This window comes from Lonchura striata, chromosome 1A, assembly GCF_050655825.1.
Source record: "Lonchura striata isolate lonStrDom1 chromosome 1A, ASM5065582v1, whole genome shotgun sequence".
NCBI lineage: Eukaryota > Metazoa > Chordata > Aves > Passeriformes > Estrildidae > Lonchura > Lonchura striata.
In genome coordinates this window covers 37,407,686-37,429,135 of record NC_140741.1, presented here as the reverse complement: position 1 = coordinate 37,429,135, position 21,450 = coordinate 37,407,686, and the positions used below count along the sequence as shown (strand labels likewise).

Below are 21,450 nucleotides of genomic sequence, written 5' to 3'. Positions count from 1 at the left end.
ATATTTCTGTGCCTTTATTTTCATTGGTTCTATATCTGTATGTACATAGTTGCTTTTAAGATGTTTATTATTGTATGCCTAGAAACAAACAAAACACGGATTTTGTGAAAAGGGAGGTGGCATGGATGGGTGGAAGGATGCAATGATTCACAGCAAACTTTGCATTTTTAGGGTTTCTCCCTAAAAATCCCTTGCTGCTCCCACAAGAACTCTTCTAGAAATGGGAAGGTACAGCACGCTCAAACAGAAGTGTTTCTAGCCTGCTTATCCCTGCCTCTATGAGACAGTCTGCATTTTGATTCAGGATAAGATAGTGCCACCTGAAGAAAAAAAAATATAATCAGTGTTCTCAGCTACTACTTTCTGAAGCTCTACATTACATATTATGGTTAACATGTGGCCACATGTGCACATTTGTGTGTTTTCCCTGGCAAACTTAGCAAACATTTAAACCTAGGGCTTCTGAGTCTCTTGCCAATGTTCCTGCCGCTGGACAGAGTCTTGTATCAGTTACAGTTCAGGATTATCTGTTTGAAAAATGAACATTATTGTCTGCATACAGTAAAACTAAAATGTGATTGCTCACTGTAAGGGTACAAATGAAAACTGACGGAAAGAATTGCAGAATTTTAACTCTTTTGTACTTTTGATGCCTATCCTTACCAGCAACACTGATACATGGGTATACATATTGGCCATCTCTTTTTTGACAGTTATGCATCAGATAGTTCTTCAGTTTCAAAACATACACAATCTCCTCCATAACAGTATTCATTCCCCTGGAAATCCTGTGACTGTGGCAGACTAATTCAAATAACACTTGATGGTAATCTTACCAATGAGTGGCTCGTTGTATCAGGTGGCAGTGGGAGACTAACTGCAGATCAGCCTGCCACACTGTGAGGGGCCATGCAGCCTGTCCTGCCTTTAACCATCCTTGAGGGTGGCTACTAGCTCCAGAGACAGAAAAATATGGTTTAGTCCTCAGTCACCTTGACCTCCTCCTTGACACACCCACAAAGGAGTGGGCTGACCAAGGTGGCCAAGAAACCCCTTTTAACTATTAGCTGTCAGACCCTAATTGTGCAATTCCCCCCATCCTGTCCCCACAATAAAGCTGCTTCCATCTTTTTTCTGTGAAGATTTGGTTTGTTCCCTTATAGTTTCCCATCTGAGAAAGGTGGTTATTGTCTTAGAAAGCTAATGATAGTCTGTGTAGTTAAAGCTGTTGTTGCAGTGACTACATAAGGCACTTTAAAATAGTTAGAGACACTCTGGGACAGCCAAACAGTTTAACATAAAAATGCCCTGAGTTTTATAGCTGGGGTCACTGTTAAAAGACACCGAAATAGTCATGCTGGAAGAAAAATGGCCTTGATTTTGCAAACACAAGGAGGACTCAGAGTTCAATTTTTCTATGGGCTGATCAGTTTTGAGTATTGATAGCTTCCCTTTCAAATATGTTATTCCATAGTAGCACAAGTGCCATTTATTTAGAATAGGCATTCAAAGCAGACACAACTCTCTTTTCTTGGTGCATTTCATGCTCTGAAATTTTTTAGAGGCAGCAATTTTTGGCACTTTGATCTTGTCAGAACAGACCCCTTCTTCCCTGCCACGTTACACCCTTAACAAACCCAGCCTAACAGAGCGGTCTTGAGTCCATGGGTTGGACTAATTTCTTACCTGAGCTCTGCCAGTTACACACTATCTGCAGAGCTGAGGCTTGCTTGGCAAGCTGCCATTTGATAACTGACCTCTTCTCACCACTTCTGTCCTTTCTTCAATATTTTCATATCTATCTGTTCCTTTAAACTTTTATTTCTTTATTACAGCTGGTTCAGTTCTGCAGAGTGATTGTTGCTTGCGAGTATGAAAAAATTTCCCCCATTCAGATCAAGTCTGTGCAGTGAATTGCATGTGCAGCTGCTTGTATTTAGTTTGTAGGACAGGTATGTTATACAGCTGTTTTCTGAAGCATGGCTGTATAGCATGAAGGATGCTTTTACCAGAATGGTATGTCTACATTGGAAAATTTTCCTATACTGCCAAGTATAAATTTCTGTATTGGAAGGGGTTTCCTTATCTCTCCCATAGTCCTCTTTTTGCTCTCAGCCTTTTGCCCTTTGGGATGGGGTTGCCCACCAGAATTTCTGTGTTCCATCTCCAGCTGTCCTTGGGAATGCATGGACTGAGAAGAAATCTGAATGCTTGGTAACAAGTAGTCTCATTGTCCCAGTGAAAATATGAGGGATAATTCTCATAGCTGAGCACTCACTATATAGTCACTATAGCTATAGAAAATATCATTCTGCAGCCATCAGCAAAATGCAAGAGATATTTATTATATGAGCATATAACTTTCCCTTCTGCTAGCGAGGTGCATTGTTAGTTTATTGTTAAAATTAATACATCTAGTTCACATTTGGAAGTCCCTGATACATGGATCAATGCCAGCTAATCCCAGCCCTCCATTCTCTGCAAGGTCATGAGAGTTGCCAGCCTGTTTGCATGCTTCAGCTCACAGCACTTGTCCCAAAGCCTTGGCAAAGAACTGCACATTATGCCTCAAAAGTTCCCACATTCAGAACAAAATTAAGTTTTCAGCAGCACTTTCCCAGCAGGAAAGAGAAATTGCATATGCCACCCTACCTTTCCCAGCAGAACAAAGGGAGCCTTTTGTTCTTTGCCATTCACCTAAAGCTTCAGAATGGAAAAAAAAAATTGCCTTTCCTTTCCTGGGAGGCTCTCCTACAGCAACACCTGAATATTCACTGTCTCCAGGAGAGGCTTCGCCAACAAAAGGAGAATGGAGCTCTACCTGAGGCATGCTTCCTCCTGAAAACTTTCCAACACTCTCCTTCTCTTCCTTAACCCTAAGTTTCCCAGTTTAGTAGAAAAGAAGTGCTTTTCCACTGTGGGAACCTCACTAATGCACAACCACATAGCACACAGAGTCCTAAGCCTGCTTTCTGCTCCATGCAGGCTGTGCTGGAATGACCTGCAGGGTGGTCAGGGATCACACTGAATGGAAGCAAAGGTAAACCTCTTGTTTCTTTCACTATCTCAAATCTGGCTGTCGTGCCTTGTAGAGGTGTGAAGGGTTAAATCATATAAAACATATTTCCTGAAGCACCCACAAGGAAGTTCCTTGCTGTAGCTCACACAGCTGCACTGCTGAAGCACAGCCTGCCCAACACTGCTCCTACAGGCTGTTTGTCATTCTCCCAAAAACAATTGCTCCACTGACACCAGGCTGTGGAGCAATTGTACCCATTATCTCTTCTTCCTGGACAGGTCTTTCTGATGATTCTTCTACAGGTATTTGCCCACCATATTTCCAGAGTGAGGATTTCCATTCTTGCATTGGTCCTCGTGCAGATTGCATCCTGAAGCATTTAATGGAGTCAGATTGAGGACATACCTTCAGAAATTTGTCTTTGAATGGAGAACAGGAGACCTGCAGTTGATTTCCAGTTAAAACAAGTGATGAGAGACCTGAGACCCATGAGATGCTGCTAGCTCTGAGGAAGGGGATGACTTCTGATGTTTTATTTAGTACAAGTCCATGTGTCCTAGTGGATCTCACACTGTTTTCTACATATAAATACTCCATACAGAGTTAAAATCAAGCTTAACATGGATAACAAGTTTTCTAGAGTTTGCAGGGCTGCCAGCTTTAGCTGACCAAAAAAAAAAAAAAAAAAAAAAAAAAAAAAAAAAAAAAAAAAATTTGCTCCTTTATTTTACTGAAGAAGTGAAAATTTGCAACTTTTATCTTCGTAGATCCAGTTTTTCAGCAGCTATCACATTCTATTCATTGTATCTGTCTGTCTCTAGCACTATTTCTCATACCCTTCAGGCTTGCTTATTTTTGGAGGTCATGTCTGCTTTGTGGTGTGCCAGCCCCCCCGAGCCCGAGCGGGGCCACTTCCCAAGGTGCTCCCACGGAGGGTCCTGCCGAGCCTGGGATGAGCCGGCATCACCACAGCCGGAGCGTCTGCTGCATCAGAGCCGTGAGCAGAGCACCTGGGGACGTTAATTAACGTGCTCATGCTTGTTTTGGGCACCACACAGGTTGTTTTGTACATCATGGGTTCAGTGTTGCCAGGGTCACAGCACTTATATTTACCAGTAAGCTCTATAGGAGGCAGATGTTTTGGTGTCTTCAAGGGAGAATGTTACAGAACTGGTCACAGAAACCTTTCAGGTTTTATTGTTTCTATGCTCTTATTTTTATGTCAATGTAAAGTCCCTAAAGGACACTTATGAACACAAATCCTCTAACTTTGCATCTAGTACTAAAGCATTCACGTAGTAGCTTGATTTTACTTTGTGTTGATATTGCTGCTATAACACAGACAAAGGAGAGGAGACTACATGTCAGGTCATGCTGTCGTTACTCGTAACTTCTCTGTGCATGGAGCTGCTGCCTGGATCCAGCTGATCATTTGTCCTCCAGCCCTGGGGCATGTGGGAAGACGGGTCCATGGGTCTTGCTGAGGACCTGCACACAGGTTACAGCAGCAGCTACTCACAGCCAGGATACCTTTACTCCTTAGCAGCCTCTTGCCAGCTGATCCTTAACTCTTCTGTAAGCATTTAGTCAGGTACTCTGGGGTCTTGATTCTCCACATAACGCATACATTGCTTAGGAAGCTTATTGCCACACACACCAATACACAGAGGCTGTATCCACTAATGGGGAATAATGCCCTTCAGAAGGGTTGATTTGCAATATTTGGGGTGGTCAGAACATAAACATGACCATATCTATATTTCTGAATGTTTTGCTTGTGGGTGGATGTCAGGTCTAAGAAACTGTTGTATAATCACACCCACTGTCATCCTGTGGGAATTTGAACAAGTGACTGAGAAACAAATTATTCCAGATTTGCTGCCAGTCTACCTAGCCATCCATTCACTGTTCCAATGCTCTCCTTATTTCTACTTCTTCCATATTTATGAACAATGTAAGTCCTTCATATTCACTTTTGGGTGTTTTTGTTTCACTTTAGACTTCAAGTTTTTAAGACTGAAGAGATTTATTTCTGCTTCTCTTCAAGCAGACCCTTAATTGCCCAGGTGACTCATATGGTATTTACTTAAGTGAACCCTATATGGTTTCTAATGAGCTGGGAGGAAGGAGGTGTTGAAATGGAGAGAGAAGTACCAGAATTCAGGACAATGGAATATTTACTTTATGGGGATGAAAACCCAACCCTGCTTTTGGGAATAGCTTGCTTTTAGTGCCCTGCTTCTTGAAAGCACAGTTATTAGAAATAATAGCAGCTTCAGAGGAAGGTTGTACCCCTTATTACTCTGCCTGGTGCACTTCAGCAGGAATGTTATTCAGCCCTATCTTCTTTAAAACTGGTTTGTTCAGTTAACTATTCTTTACCATTGAGAAATGAAAACATGCATTCCATTAGTTAAATGTGTGGGGCTCACAGTGTGAGCAAACCCACGTCTGACACTGTTTCCACAGCACTGCTGCTTCCACCACACCCATTCCTTGGAAGAGCCTAATCCTGCTGCAAATATGTCACCCCCCACTTACACCAACTAAGCAGAGCAGGGCATGGGAAAAGGACTGTTGTACTTCACCCAACCTTGCACTGTCATTAACAATAACAATTATAAGGGAAAGGCTCTACTCTTTCCCCCCGTCTCTACAAAAATTACTTAAGTGATTGATTTTAAACTGTAGTTCTGTGTGTTTTAGTGTGGTTCTGCAGCTCTCTCAGTGTGTTGTTTGCCATGTGTTGAAGGTATCATTGCGCTTAAACCCACCCCATTGAGTGCACAGCACCACAGTGCAGCTGCTTTTCTCTGTTTTCTTGAATTAGTTATTTCCTTTTCTTTTACACCAAATACGTTGGCAAAGGTATGCATATCTTAATCTATCAAATTAATGTAATTTATTTTTATCTGCAATGTTTGCACTTTTAATTAATTATGATTAAATTATGAATGTAAATGTTGTGTAAGTGTGTGTATAAATCACTTTGAAATCTGATGAAAGAATGCCAAGTTCCCAGGCTGGGTCAGGTGGAAATTGTGGTAGACAGGCCAAACTCTGGGAGAGCACTTGCTAAGTGTATTCTCTCTGTTATTTTCTGCTGGTACAGTCCTTCGCTGCTTTTGGTAGTGTTTGACTACCAAGACTCCAGGAATGTATATGGCTGTGAATCAGTGGTATTTCAACACATTTTCTCTAAGTAATTACTTTGTTGAGAAAGATGGGAGAAAACAATTGTCTCAGTTTTTTTCCTCTTGGTATTTGTTGCGTACATACACAGAAAGAGCAAGCAAATGGTAATATTTCCCAAGAAGGCATGTGGGAGAGGGAAGGAACATCTTTAGAGATGGGACTGGCGCATGGTAAAATGCCAGGGAACAGAATGACGCTGATAAGTGTTTTTGGCTACAATTTATTAGAAAAAGAAATTAATTCCTTGATGAATTAATTCCTTAGGACAATGTCCCTGAATTTTGACAAATAAGCAATAGTTTTTCCTCTCTAAGCAAAATTGTGGAAACACACACTTTAGGGTGACAATTTGCTTTTGATATGTTTGACTATGTGAAACAAGAATCAAAAAATAGTTTTAAAATGTTTATTTCAAAATGAAAACATGGGAAATAAATGTTTTATTCTGAAAACTGCTGAAATCTGGGGTTTGCTGGTCTTCAGACAAGTTTGGCTAAGATTTTCTTAATATATAAGCATTTTCAAAATCACTTTTTTTCGGAACAATATTAAATAACCTGCAGTTAGCTCTACCTGATAATTGCAGAAGGTTATTCTTTCATCTGTAATTTTCACAATTTCTAATGCTTTATACACTGTTTCAGGTTATCTATTTACCTGTGTCTCTTATGTCTTTTTTCTTGCAGAAAGTGTTCATATTTTCTGGAAGTTTTCGGATGAATTTGGATCCTTATGGGCAGTGGAATGATGAAGAAATATGGAAAGTTGCAGAGGAGGTAAAGTTGTTCAGAGTTATTTGTCTCCCTCTGGTCATGTGGTTATAGCAGGGTGCAGTGTAGGTCTAATGATTGTCATATTTCACATTTATGTAGAATCTTAGGAGACAAGTGCAGGGGGTAGGTCATGCTGTGCTACAAACCATATCTGTTGTGTTTTTTATAGTTATTTCAATTATCAGGCCAATGGGAAGCCAGCTGAGAGGAGCTCTCTCTGACAAGGCATTCAGGCGTTTGCTGTACTTGTATCACAGAGCTTCCTCTGCCATGGAAAATAGGAGCCATGGAATGCTAGAATTTTTAACCTGAAGGTTGTCTTCTAATATTTTGTTGAGGTTTCTACAACATATTTTTTTCCAATTCCCAAGCTTAGGGGCCAGATTCAGTTTCCATGTTGCACTGGTGCCACACACTGCAGTTGTCAGGCGCAGCCTCTTGGCTGTGACAGGGCTGCACGGGCTGCAGAGGTGTCTGCAATGCCCAGGAAAAGTCAGGTGAGCATTACAGGAGGGAAAGGGCCACAGCCTAGAAGGTGGGTACCTTTTTCCAAGGTACAGATGATCTAATTAATGCAGACCTAACCATACATTGGTGCTGCTTTCCTTCATTGCAAGTCTCAAGTATCAAAAAATGTTTACAGGTGTGAGACTTAATCTGAAAGCTTCCTCCTTTCCCATCCAGGAGGTTAACTCTGTCTCTGCTTGCTTTCTTGGGTTTTTCTAATTTCTTCCCTATATTTGGAAAAGAGGAAAGTAGACATGTTCTGTGACTAATTTACTGTCAAATGAAAATATCATGACATTTTTGTTTAGATGGTGTGACATCAGCTTTTCAGACGCCCTAGTGGAGGAAACAGTATGCTCAGTGCTGTTTCTCTGCTTCTTTGAGGCTCATAAAAAATTTTAGTGTGGATAAATATCCTCTTTATTGAAGAAGATAAGCTCCCCTGCTTTGGAGGATTGTTTCTAGTGTGTATTTGAATTGAGCTTGGGATTTTAAAGAGCTAAACCTCTTTTACAATGGTGTGAAAAAATTTTATTTTGAAGTGTTTATTATTAAGGAGTTGGGCAAATCTGTATTTGATACTGGGGTTTTCATTGCACAGGCATGAATGCAAAGCAAATAAAAAAAAAAAAAAGAGCTGTAGAGCTGTAATGCTTTTTACTAGGAGTGATTGGATTGTTTACCAAGTTCATGCTCTTGAAGTCTGGCTCAGCAGTGAGTCAGTGTAACTTTGGGAGCACGGCACAGAAATGAGCTGTCAGCTTATTCTAGGCCCATGTTGACTGCTGAGGATTTAGAGGATCCTCCTGAGATCAGCTTTTTACATTCCTTGCAATCAACTGCAGAGAACAAGGCCTTGTCTGATGTTGCATTTTTTATTGCCCCCATATTTCAGCACCTGAACCTGTCAGACTTGTGTCAACTTTTGTGAGCTTAAGTCTTACTCCTGCAGTTAGCTCTCTGAACCCTACGGGTACATGGAGAAACTTTGAGCAGTTTTAAGAAGAAAGCACCTTTTCCATCCACTGAATGCAAAATTTCATTAAGGACACAAAAGGGTGTGTTATAGGTTCCTGGAGTTTCATTAAATTTTTATAGTGTTTTATAGAGCCGTGCAACTCACATATATTTCCTAGTTTTCATGTTTTGTAAAAATGTCTCATGAAACTCTGCTGATAAGGCCAAGGACCACAGTTGGTTTGGATCTGTGGAATATGGAAAGCTTTCCTTGGAGCTGTAAATCTCCCAAGGAGAGTAGACAGGAGCACTGGAAGAAACAGAAAACATCTTCTGGGCTGGACTCTGATTTCTGGTCCAAAGGCAGCAGCTTCACTTGGCATGGGCACCCCTCTAAATACTGTCATGAATGCCAGAGGGAAACCCCTCATGCCTTTAGTATAACCAAAGTGCACGAGACCTTTGGGGCAGCAAAAGGAGCACTGAAAACACTGTCAGAGCTGTAAGGACAGCAGCCAGGGTAACTGGGGTTATTTTCTCTGTTGCTGTAATGTAGCATATAAATTTTGTTCATGTATTTTTAAACTCCTAGGAACCAAAGAGACCTGTTTTCCTTTAAAAAATGACTTTCTGTAGTATTTACAATCATGTAAGTGATTACCACAGTCAGCAGTAATTATGTCTTGACAATCTTTTGTTTCCTTTTTTCTCCGGCAGGTTGGGCTGAAGTCTGTAATAGAGCAATTTCCAGGCAAGCTTGATTTTGTTCTTGTGGATGGCGGCTGCGTCCTCAGTCATGGCCACAAACAGCTGATGTGCCTTGCCCGGTCAGTTCTCAGCAAAGCTAAAATCTTGCTGCTCGATGAACCAAGTGCTCACCTGGACCCTGTGTATGTTTTGTTCATTTGTTCTGTTTTCTAATATGAAATAAGAAAACCCATGAAGCAGCACCATCTAAAGAGATCTTTTGTAACTTGTCTGGCCTATTACTAAGCCTGATTTCAGTAATTTATGTTGGTAATTCTGTGCAGGGGCTCAGGGAAGTAAAGGTTACAACCTTTACTCTATGGCTGATGGGTACTTTGACAGCAGAGATGCAGCTAAGGCACCACAGAGCTGTGGCCCTGCGTGGAAGCTCTACAACCCACAGCCAGGCTGTTACACATCTGTGTTATGGGCCTGTGCAGTTATGGGCATGAACATTTCATTGTTTGTTTGCCTTTCAGAACTTCCCAAGTGATCAGGAAGACCCTGAAGCATGCGTTTGCCAACTGCACGGTGATACTCTCCGAGCACAGGCTGGAGGCGATGCTGGAATGCCAGAGATTTTTGGTGAGCATTTCTCAGAGGCTCACTTACTGCTGTCTCACCACATTTGATGAACATGCAAAACACACCAAGTGGAAGTGATGTTTTCTGGATTGATGGAGGTCATTCAGGGCAGTTGAACAACTTACCCACTGGCAGAACTGCAGCAGGCTCCTGTTTGCTCCTTCTCCTGATCTGTGACAGACATCTGTGTTCAGATGAGCTGGGTCATGTTCTGGAGGAGCAAGAAGGAAAGTTTCGACCAGAAGGAAAGTTGTGTAGGTTATCCAGCTGCTGATCCAGGTGCCTTATGTTTTTGATTGGCTCTGGAGATTCAGAAAAATCTCAGCATCTCACAAAGTTTTACAATTGCAAATGCAGAGTCAGCTGCACTTGAGCAATAGGAGGCTGCCTGGGGAAGAGGAGTTTCTTAGTACGTGATGATCAGAATTGCTGATTTCTTTCAACAAGCCATGTAAATATTCCTTTCATGTGTAAACAAGGGGACAAATTACTGGAGTCCTGGGGTATTTCCTTTGTTACATAAAAATGGTTAGTAAAGAAAATGCAAGTTATGTAAATTGTTCTTAAAAATTAGATTCTTCTCTCTGTATTTTTTTCACTCTTCTATGGGTGGGCATCTAAGTTTTATTAGCAGAGTGAAACATGTTTTTCGATGTCTATTTGATTGGGTGCATTAGCACAGCAGGAGGAACAGTGCCTGGAGTTAAAGCAGGCTAGTCAGTAGGCAGGTTGTACATCCTTTTGGATGTGCTGCTCCTGGGTGTGTGCTGGACTCAGCCTTGCTCCCAGCTGCTGTGGCAGCAGAGACCTAGCAGGCAGGCAGCCTCAGCTCTGAAAAGGCTTCCCACCCTCCAGACCATATTTTAGCAACAGAAATGCTAAAATTCTCTCCTGTCAGGCCTGTGCTCTTGCCAGGGATGTGCTGACATTACAGTGCCAGCGAAGGAGCCTGATTTTTCCCTGGTTCCTGTCTGACAGGGAGACTGGCACAACCCTACAGGGCAAACTTGTCTCCTTCAGAGGTGAGCAGTGCTTCCTTGTTTGGTGAGAAGAAAGCAAAGAAAGGCCAGCACTTTGCTGGCAGCTTTCTCTCTCTGCTTGTGATGGAAAAATTAACGCTTTCTGAACTGGGCGGTCTAGCAGTGCCAGGGAAATGCCAAGGTACTGGGAGACTTCAACAAAGAGACTCAGGTAAAACCAAGTCACAAGGAAAAACCAGCCAGTGCAGCAGCACTTTATAATTTGGGCAATAGGCACCTTTTCCACATGTTCAAATTTTAATGCATGTTTTTGTGGTTTTAATTAGAAACTGCAGACTAGAAATTAGAATTTGTAAATTGGACTTTTTCTGTTAGAAGTTGTTTGCCATGTTTTCATGTCTCTTCCCTGCTCCATTAGTTGCATTAGCTGAGCACCACCACTGCTCTTCTAACAGAGTGATGTTTCTCCAGGTAATTGAGGACAATAGACTGAGGCAGTACGAATCCATTCAGAAGCTGCTGAATGAGAAGAGCTCCTTCAGGCAGGCCATCAGTCACGCTGAGCGCCTTAAGCTACTGCCAGCACACCACAGAAACTCCAGCAAACGTAAACCCCGACCCCAAATCACTGCCCTGCAGGAGGAGACAGAGGAAGAAGTGCAGGAGACCAGGCTGTGAGATGCTGTGTAGAGACCTTCTTTGTGGAGTGAATGCTCAGCAGTGCCCCATGATGCCAGGACCAGCACTTCTGGACCTGCCTCAGCCATGCACGAATTCAGCGTTCCAGGAGGTGTTTACTGAAGCGACCGCATGAGCATGTGGGAATTGCTTCCCTTCTGTAGTTAATCATGTGCAAGTTAGTACATTCTTTGAGGTTTTGCCACTTATACTGGTGAAACCAGATTTCCTTTGAAAAGCTGCTCTGATTGGATACAAACGAGATGGCAAGCAGAAGTAACCTGACTAGCCTGACCTAATTGTTTCAGAAAACTTTTAGAAATGTTCTTGCTGGGGTGAGAGGACTAGACAGCAGGAAGAATGTGAAAAGAATAATCAAATCTGGGTGGAAAATAGAAAAATCAGTATGTAAAAAACTTCTGTGGATTCACTTCCTGCAACTGAATTAAGGGACAATATCAGCAAGCCACAGAGAAAACTTCCTTCTCTTTGTTTTCCACGCAGCAACTGTAATTTCAGCACAGCAGGAAAGGCCAAATGCCACGTGCATAGGTGAAAATGAAGGAAGAAAGGATATTGTCTTGGAAGCCAATCAACATCTGTCATGTCGCCACAGCTAAGGGAGAATTGGTATTTCCTCTTAAAATCTAGGAGACTGTTAACCTGACCCTGCACACACCCACAATTGGATGAGTGCAGGCTGACATCAGTATCCAGCAAAAGATAGGACTCCTGGCAGTGGACCTGCAACAGTCTGCAGAGGTCTGGCATCTTTATATGCTTTTTATTTTGGCCTAACAAAGAAAAAAAAAAGAAAAAAAAAAAAGAAGAAACCTCTCAGAAGTAGAATTTAATAATGAAATTAATTTTTATACCCTTCTGGTTTGCAGTTTTATTATGGAACTGAATGTTCTCTAGGATATTTTATTTATTTTAATATTGTTGCAAACTTTTGCTAAGAAAATTATGTATTTTAAGAGTGATTACGTACTATAAAGAAAAATATATTTGTACAAAAAGTTTTATATTTGGATTGTTGCAGGGATATTTTGCTACTAGATTTTAATGTCTCATTATGCTAGAGCGGTTGAAAACGAGGGCAGCCCCAGAGTCTGGCCAGGTACTGTCCAATGCTGTCTTTGTGCACTAAAGTATTCTAGTGATATACAGGTGTTTTAGATTATTGTTTTCTTTAAATAAATTTTTACAAAGAGAAACTGCCTGTGTGACGCATTGAAGCCCCACTGCCCCCCGTAACGGGGCAGGCGCTGTGACAGATGTGCAGTTCCCCGCCGGCGGTGCTGCTGTCGAGCCCGCTGTGTCGGGCGGCACTAGGGGGCGCTGCGGGCCTCGGCGCTGCCGCGCCCAGCCCGGGCTGCCCGGCCGAGAGCAGCGGGCCCGGCTCCTCGGGAGCCCCGGGCTGCCCGGCCGAGAGCAGCGGGCCGAGCCGGGCCCGGCTCCTCGGGAGCCCCGGGCTGCCCGGCCGAGAGCAGCGGGCCCGGCTCCTCGGGAGCCCCGGGCTGCCCGGCCCTGCGCCACGCTGGTTCCCCTGCGGCTCCGAGCCCCACTGCATGCTGTCTGGCCTTCATTACACATTTCCTTTGCAAATATTTTTTTGGCGGTTTTTTTCCTGCCCTGTCCCTCATACTGTTCTTTTATGCTTGTCTGTCTTCTAGCACCTACCTGGGTGTCTTTGCTTTCTTTCTGTGGGGGACACCTCCTTGCGCCGCCTGATTCCCTCCACAAAGCAGTGCCTCGTGCTCACAGAGCACTCCGGATGCCCTTGGGTCTCAATTTTACCACATCATTGGTTCTTTGCCACTAAGCTCTGCTCGATTTTTAACAATGGAAGACCAACTGTGTATTGAAGCAGTATCACTTTTGAATCCCATCTCCACTCCTCTTACCCCCTCAAACTGTTCCCCCCACACTGTCCCTTTTCTGATATAGTCGGCTCTCCATTTGTACAAGTCTTTACAGAGCATGTGGCCAAGGCTGGCTGGAAGGCCAGGGCTGCTGAAGTGTGGCCAAGTCCAAGGAGGCGTGCCAAGGGTCGCTCTTTTTCAGGATGTTACTCAGAGTTACAACAGACACACCAAGTGGGGGAGTTTATAATCTAAATAAACAAGATGATCAGAAAGATCAGCAGAAAAAATTTACTGTCATTAGAACTAGTGCACGCTTCAGAGCTTGCAAAACTGTTCATGTTTTGTGTCATTGTCAGAGTTAGAAGGTAGTAGGTAAGCTGGATTCAGACTGCCAGGAAAGAAAAATACAGCAGTAACATGTAGCAGATGGGACATATGGGAATAGGTGATACAAACACTCTGAAGGAGGAATTTGAAGGAAATAGTAAATCAGTTGACTGATTGCCTTCACCCTGGACTACAACACTCACTAAAACAGCTTCTGCCATCAGTGTCCAGCTACCACCATCACACTGCCAGTCCCAAAGAGCCCAGGCAAGATGCTGCCCTCTCAGGGCAACTGAGAGAAGAGTGTGCTCTTTCTTTCAGTCCCAACCCACTGCTTCAGCTCCTTTGGAGTTCAGGTTGGAACAGGAGGTAAGTTAGTACCAGCCTCCATGAGGAGGATGACACAGTCTCTCCTTTCCAACACAGGTTGAGAAGAGCACAGCTTCTAGAGTAAGTGTTCTTGTACTTTCTGTCAGGGGGTGACAGGTCCCAGGGATGTTCGCCTGAAACTAATCTGGGAAGTTGCACATGCCGTTCGTGATGGAAAATGGAGCACAAGAGGGAAGGGAGAAAAAAAGAAGCAAATGAGGCCATAAACACTGGAAGAACAATGACCTTCATAAGCACAGGCTGAGCATTACTTAAGGGAATTTTTCTTCTTGCGTGCTTTGCTTTGCATGCATTTGATAGAACAGAACAGATATAAAAAATACTCTTACCAGAGCACTTTGTCATTAAAACCACCTATACAGAAATGTGGGTCTGTACAACGTACAGCCAAAGAGAAGAGCATGCTGACTTTAATACTACACATGGAGATTTAATTTTGCAGCCTGCTAAGAAGAAACCAAAGAAAGTTGAAGAGATTCTGTAGCTGTCCTTAAGCACAGTGGAGAAGGGTGGCCACACTGCTAGTACAGCACTAAGAAGCTCGTGGGAGAGCAAAGGCTAAGCTAGGATAGCCTAAACAATCTTGAACTTTGGACACTTATCCATTTTCATAACTCTTATATACAAAATGACTACACATTACCGGGAACTGCTCAGTATCTCACTGGAGTCAAACAAGCCCGCTATTCCAACAAACAAGTTTGTTTTCACAGTTGCTTAACTGGTGTCTTACCAGCTGGGCTTTATTCATTAAATCTCAATTTCCAGAGTCTTTTTTAAAATCCACCTCCTTCAGTTCCACAAGCCTCAAATCTCTCAAGCTGTTACATCAGAGCTGCTAAACACCTGATGGCATCTACACTTTTTGAATTCTAACTACCCTGTTTAAGCAACAGGCTTAAGTTATTTCTTAGTAACTTTAGGCCTTTTAAAGCATTTTCCTGTATTAATTCTAAATTGGTGTTAATTGCTGGATGTATTTTCAGAATTACATAATTTGTTTCATTTTATTTACCAAAAATATGTTCTGGTAATTATTTTTTTCCTCATTTTTCTATTGTAGATTTGGTATCTTAGGTCTGTAATTACTTGGTTGTGATTTAACATTTGGAAAAAAAACCCACACCACTTTAGAACTGACGTACAATTGTTCATTAATGGACCATTAGTTGCTGTCTAAAAACATCTTGCAAATTAAGCAATACAATGCAATACAGTAATACATTTCCTTTACAAACCCCCATGTTCCCTAAAACCAATTTCCTGTTCCTAAGATAAACAGTATTTATAATAAGTTTGTTCCCCTTGGCTCACTTCAACCTCAAAATACAACCCTTGTAAAATGCAGCCAGAGGTTTCTGAGTGATACTACAGCCCAGTACCACCATACCTTGTGCTCCCTTAAAGTCACTTCTTCAAGTTTCTAGAAGAACAGCCCACTTAGTAATTCTCAAGTCTCTTACCTATGGTTTGATCACCATAAACATCACTTTAGCCAGAGTTACAACCAAGGAAGTGATCCTTCATCCTTTCTCCAAGCATCTTCTACCACCAGAGGTTGTTTTTCTTCTCCAGTTCTACTGGAAAGCTGGAGGGTTTTGGATGTATTTTGTAAATCACTTAAGCTGTATTACAGGAAGAGATGTGCCTCAGGCCTGCTGGTTTTGCTCTTGCTGATGAATCTTGCTGCCTTTGTTGAATGATGGAGAAGGTTTCTTCATGGTTTTAATTTTGGAGTTCATGCTCAGCAACCCAAAGTAAAAGACAAATATTGTCTGATGGATTCAGACATTCAATTAAGGAACACAGTCCATGTTCTTGTCAAGAAATAAGAACCATAGGAGAGATGCTGAAAGCTTTTATTTTCAGGACTGGCTTGAAGTGAAGAGCTGGCATGTTTAGTACTTACCAGAGCTGATGGATGAGAAGTATCTTTCATGTTTCTCTGTTTGAAGACATTGAGATGTGCATAAAAATGTAGTGTAGTGAGATGAGGGCTAAATTAAAAGTCTTTCACTGCCCCAGTGGCCTGTCAGATGGATTCAACCGTAGGAGCTTCTCTACACTTTCTGAGATACCCCTCCATGGAGATGGGGTCTCTCTCTTCACTTATGTCTTTCAAAGTTATGGGATAATAGCTGGGAGCAGATGCAGCATGGAGGGGTGTGTCCCACCACAGCACACTCCAATCCTCTCTGCTTGAGACACAGGAAGCAAGGAAGAGAAAGGATTTTGCCCGTTACAAACCCAGAGTAGCTGGTATGACAAGTCACTCAGGAGCGCTGTTTGTAACATCACAGGAATAACCGAAGACACAGTGAAACCCTAAGCTCATGAACAGAGCCTAGCCTTGCTTCAGCACAACCTGTCACAAACCAAGTGATAAAGTCAGCAGAGAAGTCAGCATGGCCAAAAGCAAACTGTGTTATGGTTTTGTGGTGTTCACTCTTTGAGGGCAGGATCTGCTAACAAGATCCTGGCCTAACAAGAGAGATTAGCACCAATTAGAGAACCACCAATTAGGAGATCTGCAAGATACTGTAAAATTAAAGCTGCATGAAGATCACAGACTGTGTTGAAGTGACAGACAGACAAACAAAATAATAGCAGACAGAAGTCAAAAAGGTGAAAGATGCAGATGGAGAGCTTAGGACAGCAGGCTGTAAAGGAAGGATAATGAGGGCATTGAAAGGCAATGCTAAATTTAGCAATAGACCTACCTTTCACACCATGACCAAAGTTACTCTTTCCTCTGCAGATTTTCATGCACAGTACAGTACTGATTAGTTTTTACTCTCATAGACAATATGCAGTTTTAAAATATGCCTCAAAGCATGCTTTAGGACACTGCCCAGTATCTCCCTACCCAGAAGCACACTGTTAACTCTTCATCTAAATCAGGTGTGACATTTACCAGGTGTATTTTAAATGCAGAACAAACCTGGCTTAGAAGCATGTCAGGATTTTTCTTTAAAAAAATTGTTATTACAAATTCTGATGTTGAAATTTATGTGATCCTTACAAATAGTGTCTTCCACTTGTGTTCCTCCTTGGCCATGAAATACCTACCTGAGTCTCTCACACAAGCTACCACACTGCTGCTCACTGCTTTAGCACATCAGGGGATCCTACTTGCTCCAACCTGCAGTGCTTCACAGCTGACTCATTTCTGCTATGAACTACCAACAAAAGCAGCATCCATTTTTCAGCATAAAAATGAATAAAAAAATAAAAGTAAAAATCAGTCTCTAGAGAAGTTACCTATATTTGGTTCCACATTACTAGCACAACAAATAGAAGTCTTATTGATAACAGCAATTGCCTAAAAACAAGGTACTTTCTAAATATATTGTGCAGGAAATTATTTCAGAAATAAGCTTCTAATATTCAATATCTATAGAGCCAACACACGTGCACAAACTAAGAGAAAGAAAGACAATATGCCATACAAAGATTTTATTGACATGAATCTGGGATAACTGTTTTATATACAAAGGCAAAGTGTTAGGAAACAGTTAATCCTTTCCTCCTCCAGGCTTATTTTGAGAAAAATGCTCTTTTGGATATTAGAGGCATATCACTGTTGTCCAAATTCCCCAAACCATCTCCCATTAACTCAGCAAAAGGCATCCAAATCTGATCTCAAGAAAAATCTGCACTTTCCCCTGCCTAACAGGTGAGCTATCTCAACAGCGCACATTTCCACATTCCTACAATTCACAAGGATGTAACTGCAACTATTGTAGAAAGAGGCTGGGGAAATATGCCCTGCATAGAAACTGTCCCTCATGGGAACATGATCTACCTCAGTGGTGGAGAGAAAAATGACAAAGAGTTAATTTTAACTGCAACTCAAGTATCATTTTATAGCAATTACATCTTAAATCCACAACAGAAATTGATAATTACATAGTAACTCATTGCTACTACATTATCTTGGATAATACTGTAGTTAAGCTTTTGCTCAAATTTCTTTTCAGTAAAATCTGTTTCTGTAAAACACTGTTATTTCTTAGATGCTTTTAAAACACTAATGAAGCATATAAAAGTTTTTACAGTATACAAGAGAAATGAAGTTAATAAATGATTACATTTTCTTCAATTCTATCAAAGAGTCTGAGAAAAATAACTTCTGTTGCATTTTAATTTCTCAATCTCTTTCCTTTTTTAAGAGATGAAAGTTATAAAGGAAATTCATTACATTTTAGATGAAGAAGAGCTTGAGAAAAACAAAACCACAATTCAGCAGGCAGATGATGTTGATGAAATCAAAGTATTTAATATGGCTTGTAGCTGAAAGTAATTGATCTGCAATTCCAAACATTTCAGTTATTGCCACATTCGCTAATTTTTCATTAAGTGAAGATAAAACGTCTTTAAAATGCATGAACAATAGCTTTAGGCCATTGTTGTATATATTGTGCAACTCATTTAAATGCAGGTTAACATGGGAACTTAACAGAATATATTTATGTACAGTATATACACAAATAGAATCCTGTGGTAGGTACCCCTGAATATTCTCATTTAAATAAGTAATTTTCATATTAAAAGAAGAAAAAAATCAACCATCTATGGAGGAGGCAAAATGCCCATTTCTGAACTTTAAATCAATATAATTTCGAACTGATGTACATAGAAATAAAACTGTGGTCCTGTACAAACTTTACATTACAGGGTAACAGTTTGTTTTTAAAAAAATATTTACATATTTAAGTACTTGGTTCTTTGCAATAGAGATTATATGAACACAAAAAATTGTAAGATAGGCAGGTTTATTTATTGGATTTTTCTACTTGTTATTTTTTGTGCAAATTCCAAATCTCTCTTTTTGTGTTATTATCTGCCTCTATTTGCCTTGTATTACTGCTGCTGCTTTTTTTAGTATTCTGAGAAGGCTGGGTGGCTTTGCTTCTAGGAACAGGAAGAAAAGATTTAACTTTTGAAACACCCAACTCTGTCTTTGATTTACTGTTGCTGCTTTCCACAGTTCGACTGCTGCTGAGAGGACGCATTCCATCCTAGAAATAAAGGAAAAAAAAAAGCATTTTGTGTATAAATAAGTATCACTTTTTGACATGGTTGGGTTGTGCTTCCTTCATTTCAGCCAACATTACCCCAGAATTTTTTTTTATTCTGTATGAAAGCTTTTGACCAAGTTTTTCACAAACCTCCCAAATAGCTAAGCTTGTCTACTTGCAAGTCAGTATAGTAATGCCTTCTGTTGTTAGCAGGAATTTTTAAAGAAAAAAATTACTAGGAGAAATGTACAGTAGGAACCGGTGGGTCAGCTGACTGAGCCAATTATTCAGGCATCGCTACTATGTGAAGCTCTGATTTGGGATGCCTGAATATGTGTTTAGAGAAATACTCAAAAGGAGTACACCTACTTGTGGATCTGCAAGGTTAAAATTAGTTCTTTTAGTGGAGACTGTTCTATGGATTTTAACCAAATTACAGAAAACATTCTAACTTTCTGAATCTTTGGATATGAAAAAATATGAATGCAAGGCTGTTAACTCATCTGACCCTGAGATTGGCTCAGCTGATCAGAGTATGGTGCTGATTACAGCAAGGTTGTTGGGTTCAGTCCTTGTATGGGTCATTCACTCAAAAGTTGGACTCGAAGATCCTTGTAGGTCCCTTCTAATTCAGAATATACTGTGGTTGTGAAAGTCAGCTCTTTTAATGCTAGTTTCAGGGATTTCACTGTATGGTGAAAATGGTGTCTCTAGAAAACAATTTACTGCAGTCAGATAAAACATAAGGATTGGCCTCCAAAAGACCACATCAAAGGAACACAGAAAGTCTGGTAAGCGAACACAGACCACAAATTATGCCCTGGTTAAGATTAATTGAGCTCAGAAACTCTCTTGATGTTCACAAACACAAAGAGCAAAAAAGAAAAGGGAACAAAATGTTACAACAGAGAAAACATGATTTTCCAAAGAATGAAAGCTAAGCAGGACATAATTTCAGCTTTGTATTTAGTAGGGATGGTAGCATCCACAAACAAAACTGAGAATTTCTGAAAAGAAGACAATAGTAGACTTTCTATATCTTCCAATAATATTCAGTTTATCTTCCTACTCTGAAACTACTATGAAGTTACTGAAATTTATTTAGATATATAACATATCAAAATGACCGTATATTTCAGCAAATACTTAGGTCAAAAGTAGGAACTGAATACCTGAAAAAAATGCTGTTCTTCACAAACTTGGTAATATCATGTCTTTTCAATAATTTTGCCCCTGAGAGCTTTGACATCAGAGCAACCAGCAATTTTACATCAAGAATTTTAATTGGTGCTTTTGCAAACTTACTGAGTGACATTAAGTGAGAAGAAATAAAAAACCCAGATTTTAGTTCTCTTCATATCTGATGGAAATAACTTGTAGTGTCAATGTAATGTTAAAAATACTTGGCCTACGGAGATGGCTTTATGTAGAAAGCCAAAACTGAAAGCATATACATCCATTGTTTTAATAAATCTTTAGCTTCTACTAAGTCACATGAAAGAAACTCGGAATGGTAGTCTAGCAAGTTTCCTAAGAATTACAACAGTATTTTCCTGTAATAAACAGGGCACTAATTCTTAGGATCCAATCAGAAATTCAGATTTGGAGAAACTAAAGTCACCTTTCCTATCCTACTCATTTCACCTACCTTTTGTGCTGTTGTTTTTTTTGGGTTAGTACCACTTGCTGAAAATACAGGAATGTTCTGGGAGTTACTGAACATCAGTAACTCATCCTTAGAATCTGCAATCTAAAGAAAGATAAGGAAACGGTGATTTTTTTAGTTATTCACAGAGATTATGTTTACATTTGTCAATTTTTGGAGGCTTGATTTTATTTTCATGGTTTCTCTACAATGCAGTGCAGAATATGTAAACATCCAAAGGACAATTAAAATATGTCTTCTTTACTCTTAAGTGCATTTTTAGAAGATGGGAGATGGAGATTTTATATAAACTACAATCAGAGGAAGATTAAACATGCATTTCCAGAGTGATACTTTTCAGTCGAGCTTAAGGGCAGTATCCCATCAAATTTTACCCAGCCTTCAGGAACATGAGAGAAAGAAATTATCGTTTTCCCTTTCTCCTGCCATGTTTCTTCCCTACTATTTTTCCTTCCCTTTTTTTCTCTTTTTCCTGACCAGAAAATAACAGACAGAGCCTGCTCAAGATGCTGTCCTCACTGAAAACTAGGTATTTTATCCTGGGGCAAGCTGATCCAATTCAATTCTGCAACTGCAAAAGTATTCAATCCCAACCCAGTGAAGGCAGCAGGAATATATTCGAGTGAGAGGGCAAATTAAAGAGCAGAAGTATTTATTCTGTTGGCAGCCTGAAATTACATCACTCAGAGAAAGTATGCAACGGCACCCTTACTTCTGCAAGGCTCTATTAGGCAGCT

At 40.8% G+C, this 21,450-nt stretch overlaps 2 protein-coding genes across 7 annotated transcripts in view; one reads left to right on the top strand and one right to left on the bottom strand.

Annotated features, from left to right (window-relative positions):
- The window catches only part of CFTR (CF transmembrane conductance regulator), an 86,505-nt gene extending 74,268 nt beyond the window's left edge, over positions 1-12,237 (top strand). For 4 of the 6 annotated variants that reach the window (XM_085569721.1, XM_085569720.1, XM_085569722.1 and 1 more), the window contains 4 exons: positions 6,901-6,990; positions 9,169-9,341; positions 9,678-9,783; positions 11,235-11,581. In XM_085569721.1, the coding sequence (XP_085425847.1) occupies positions 6,901-6,990; positions 9,169-9,341; positions 9,678-9,783; positions 11,235-11,441 (576 nt within the window). In that variant the 3' untranslated portion in view covers positions 11,442-11,581. Of the gene's footprint in view, positions 1-6,900; positions 6,991-9,168; positions 9,342-9,677; positions 9,784-11,234 lie in introns of all 6 variants that reach the window. The other 2 variants (XM_021553473.4, XM_085569719.1) reach the window with 2 other exon arrangements.
- Positions 12,238-17,467: 5,230 nt separating this feature from the next.
- The window catches only part of CTTNBP2 (cortactin binding protein 2), a 76,678-nt gene continuing 72,695 nt past the window's right edge, over positions 17,468-21,450 (bottom strand). The window contains exons 22-23 of the mRNA XM_085569390.1: positions 20,696-20,797; positions 17,468-19,047 (exon numbers count right to left, since the gene is read on the bottom strand). Of these exons, the coding sequence (XP_085425516.1) occupies positions 18,826-19,047; positions 20,696-20,797 (324 nt within the window). The 3' untranslated portion in view covers positions 17,468-18,825. The remainder of the gene's footprint in view (positions 19,048-20,695; positions 20,798-21,450) is intronic.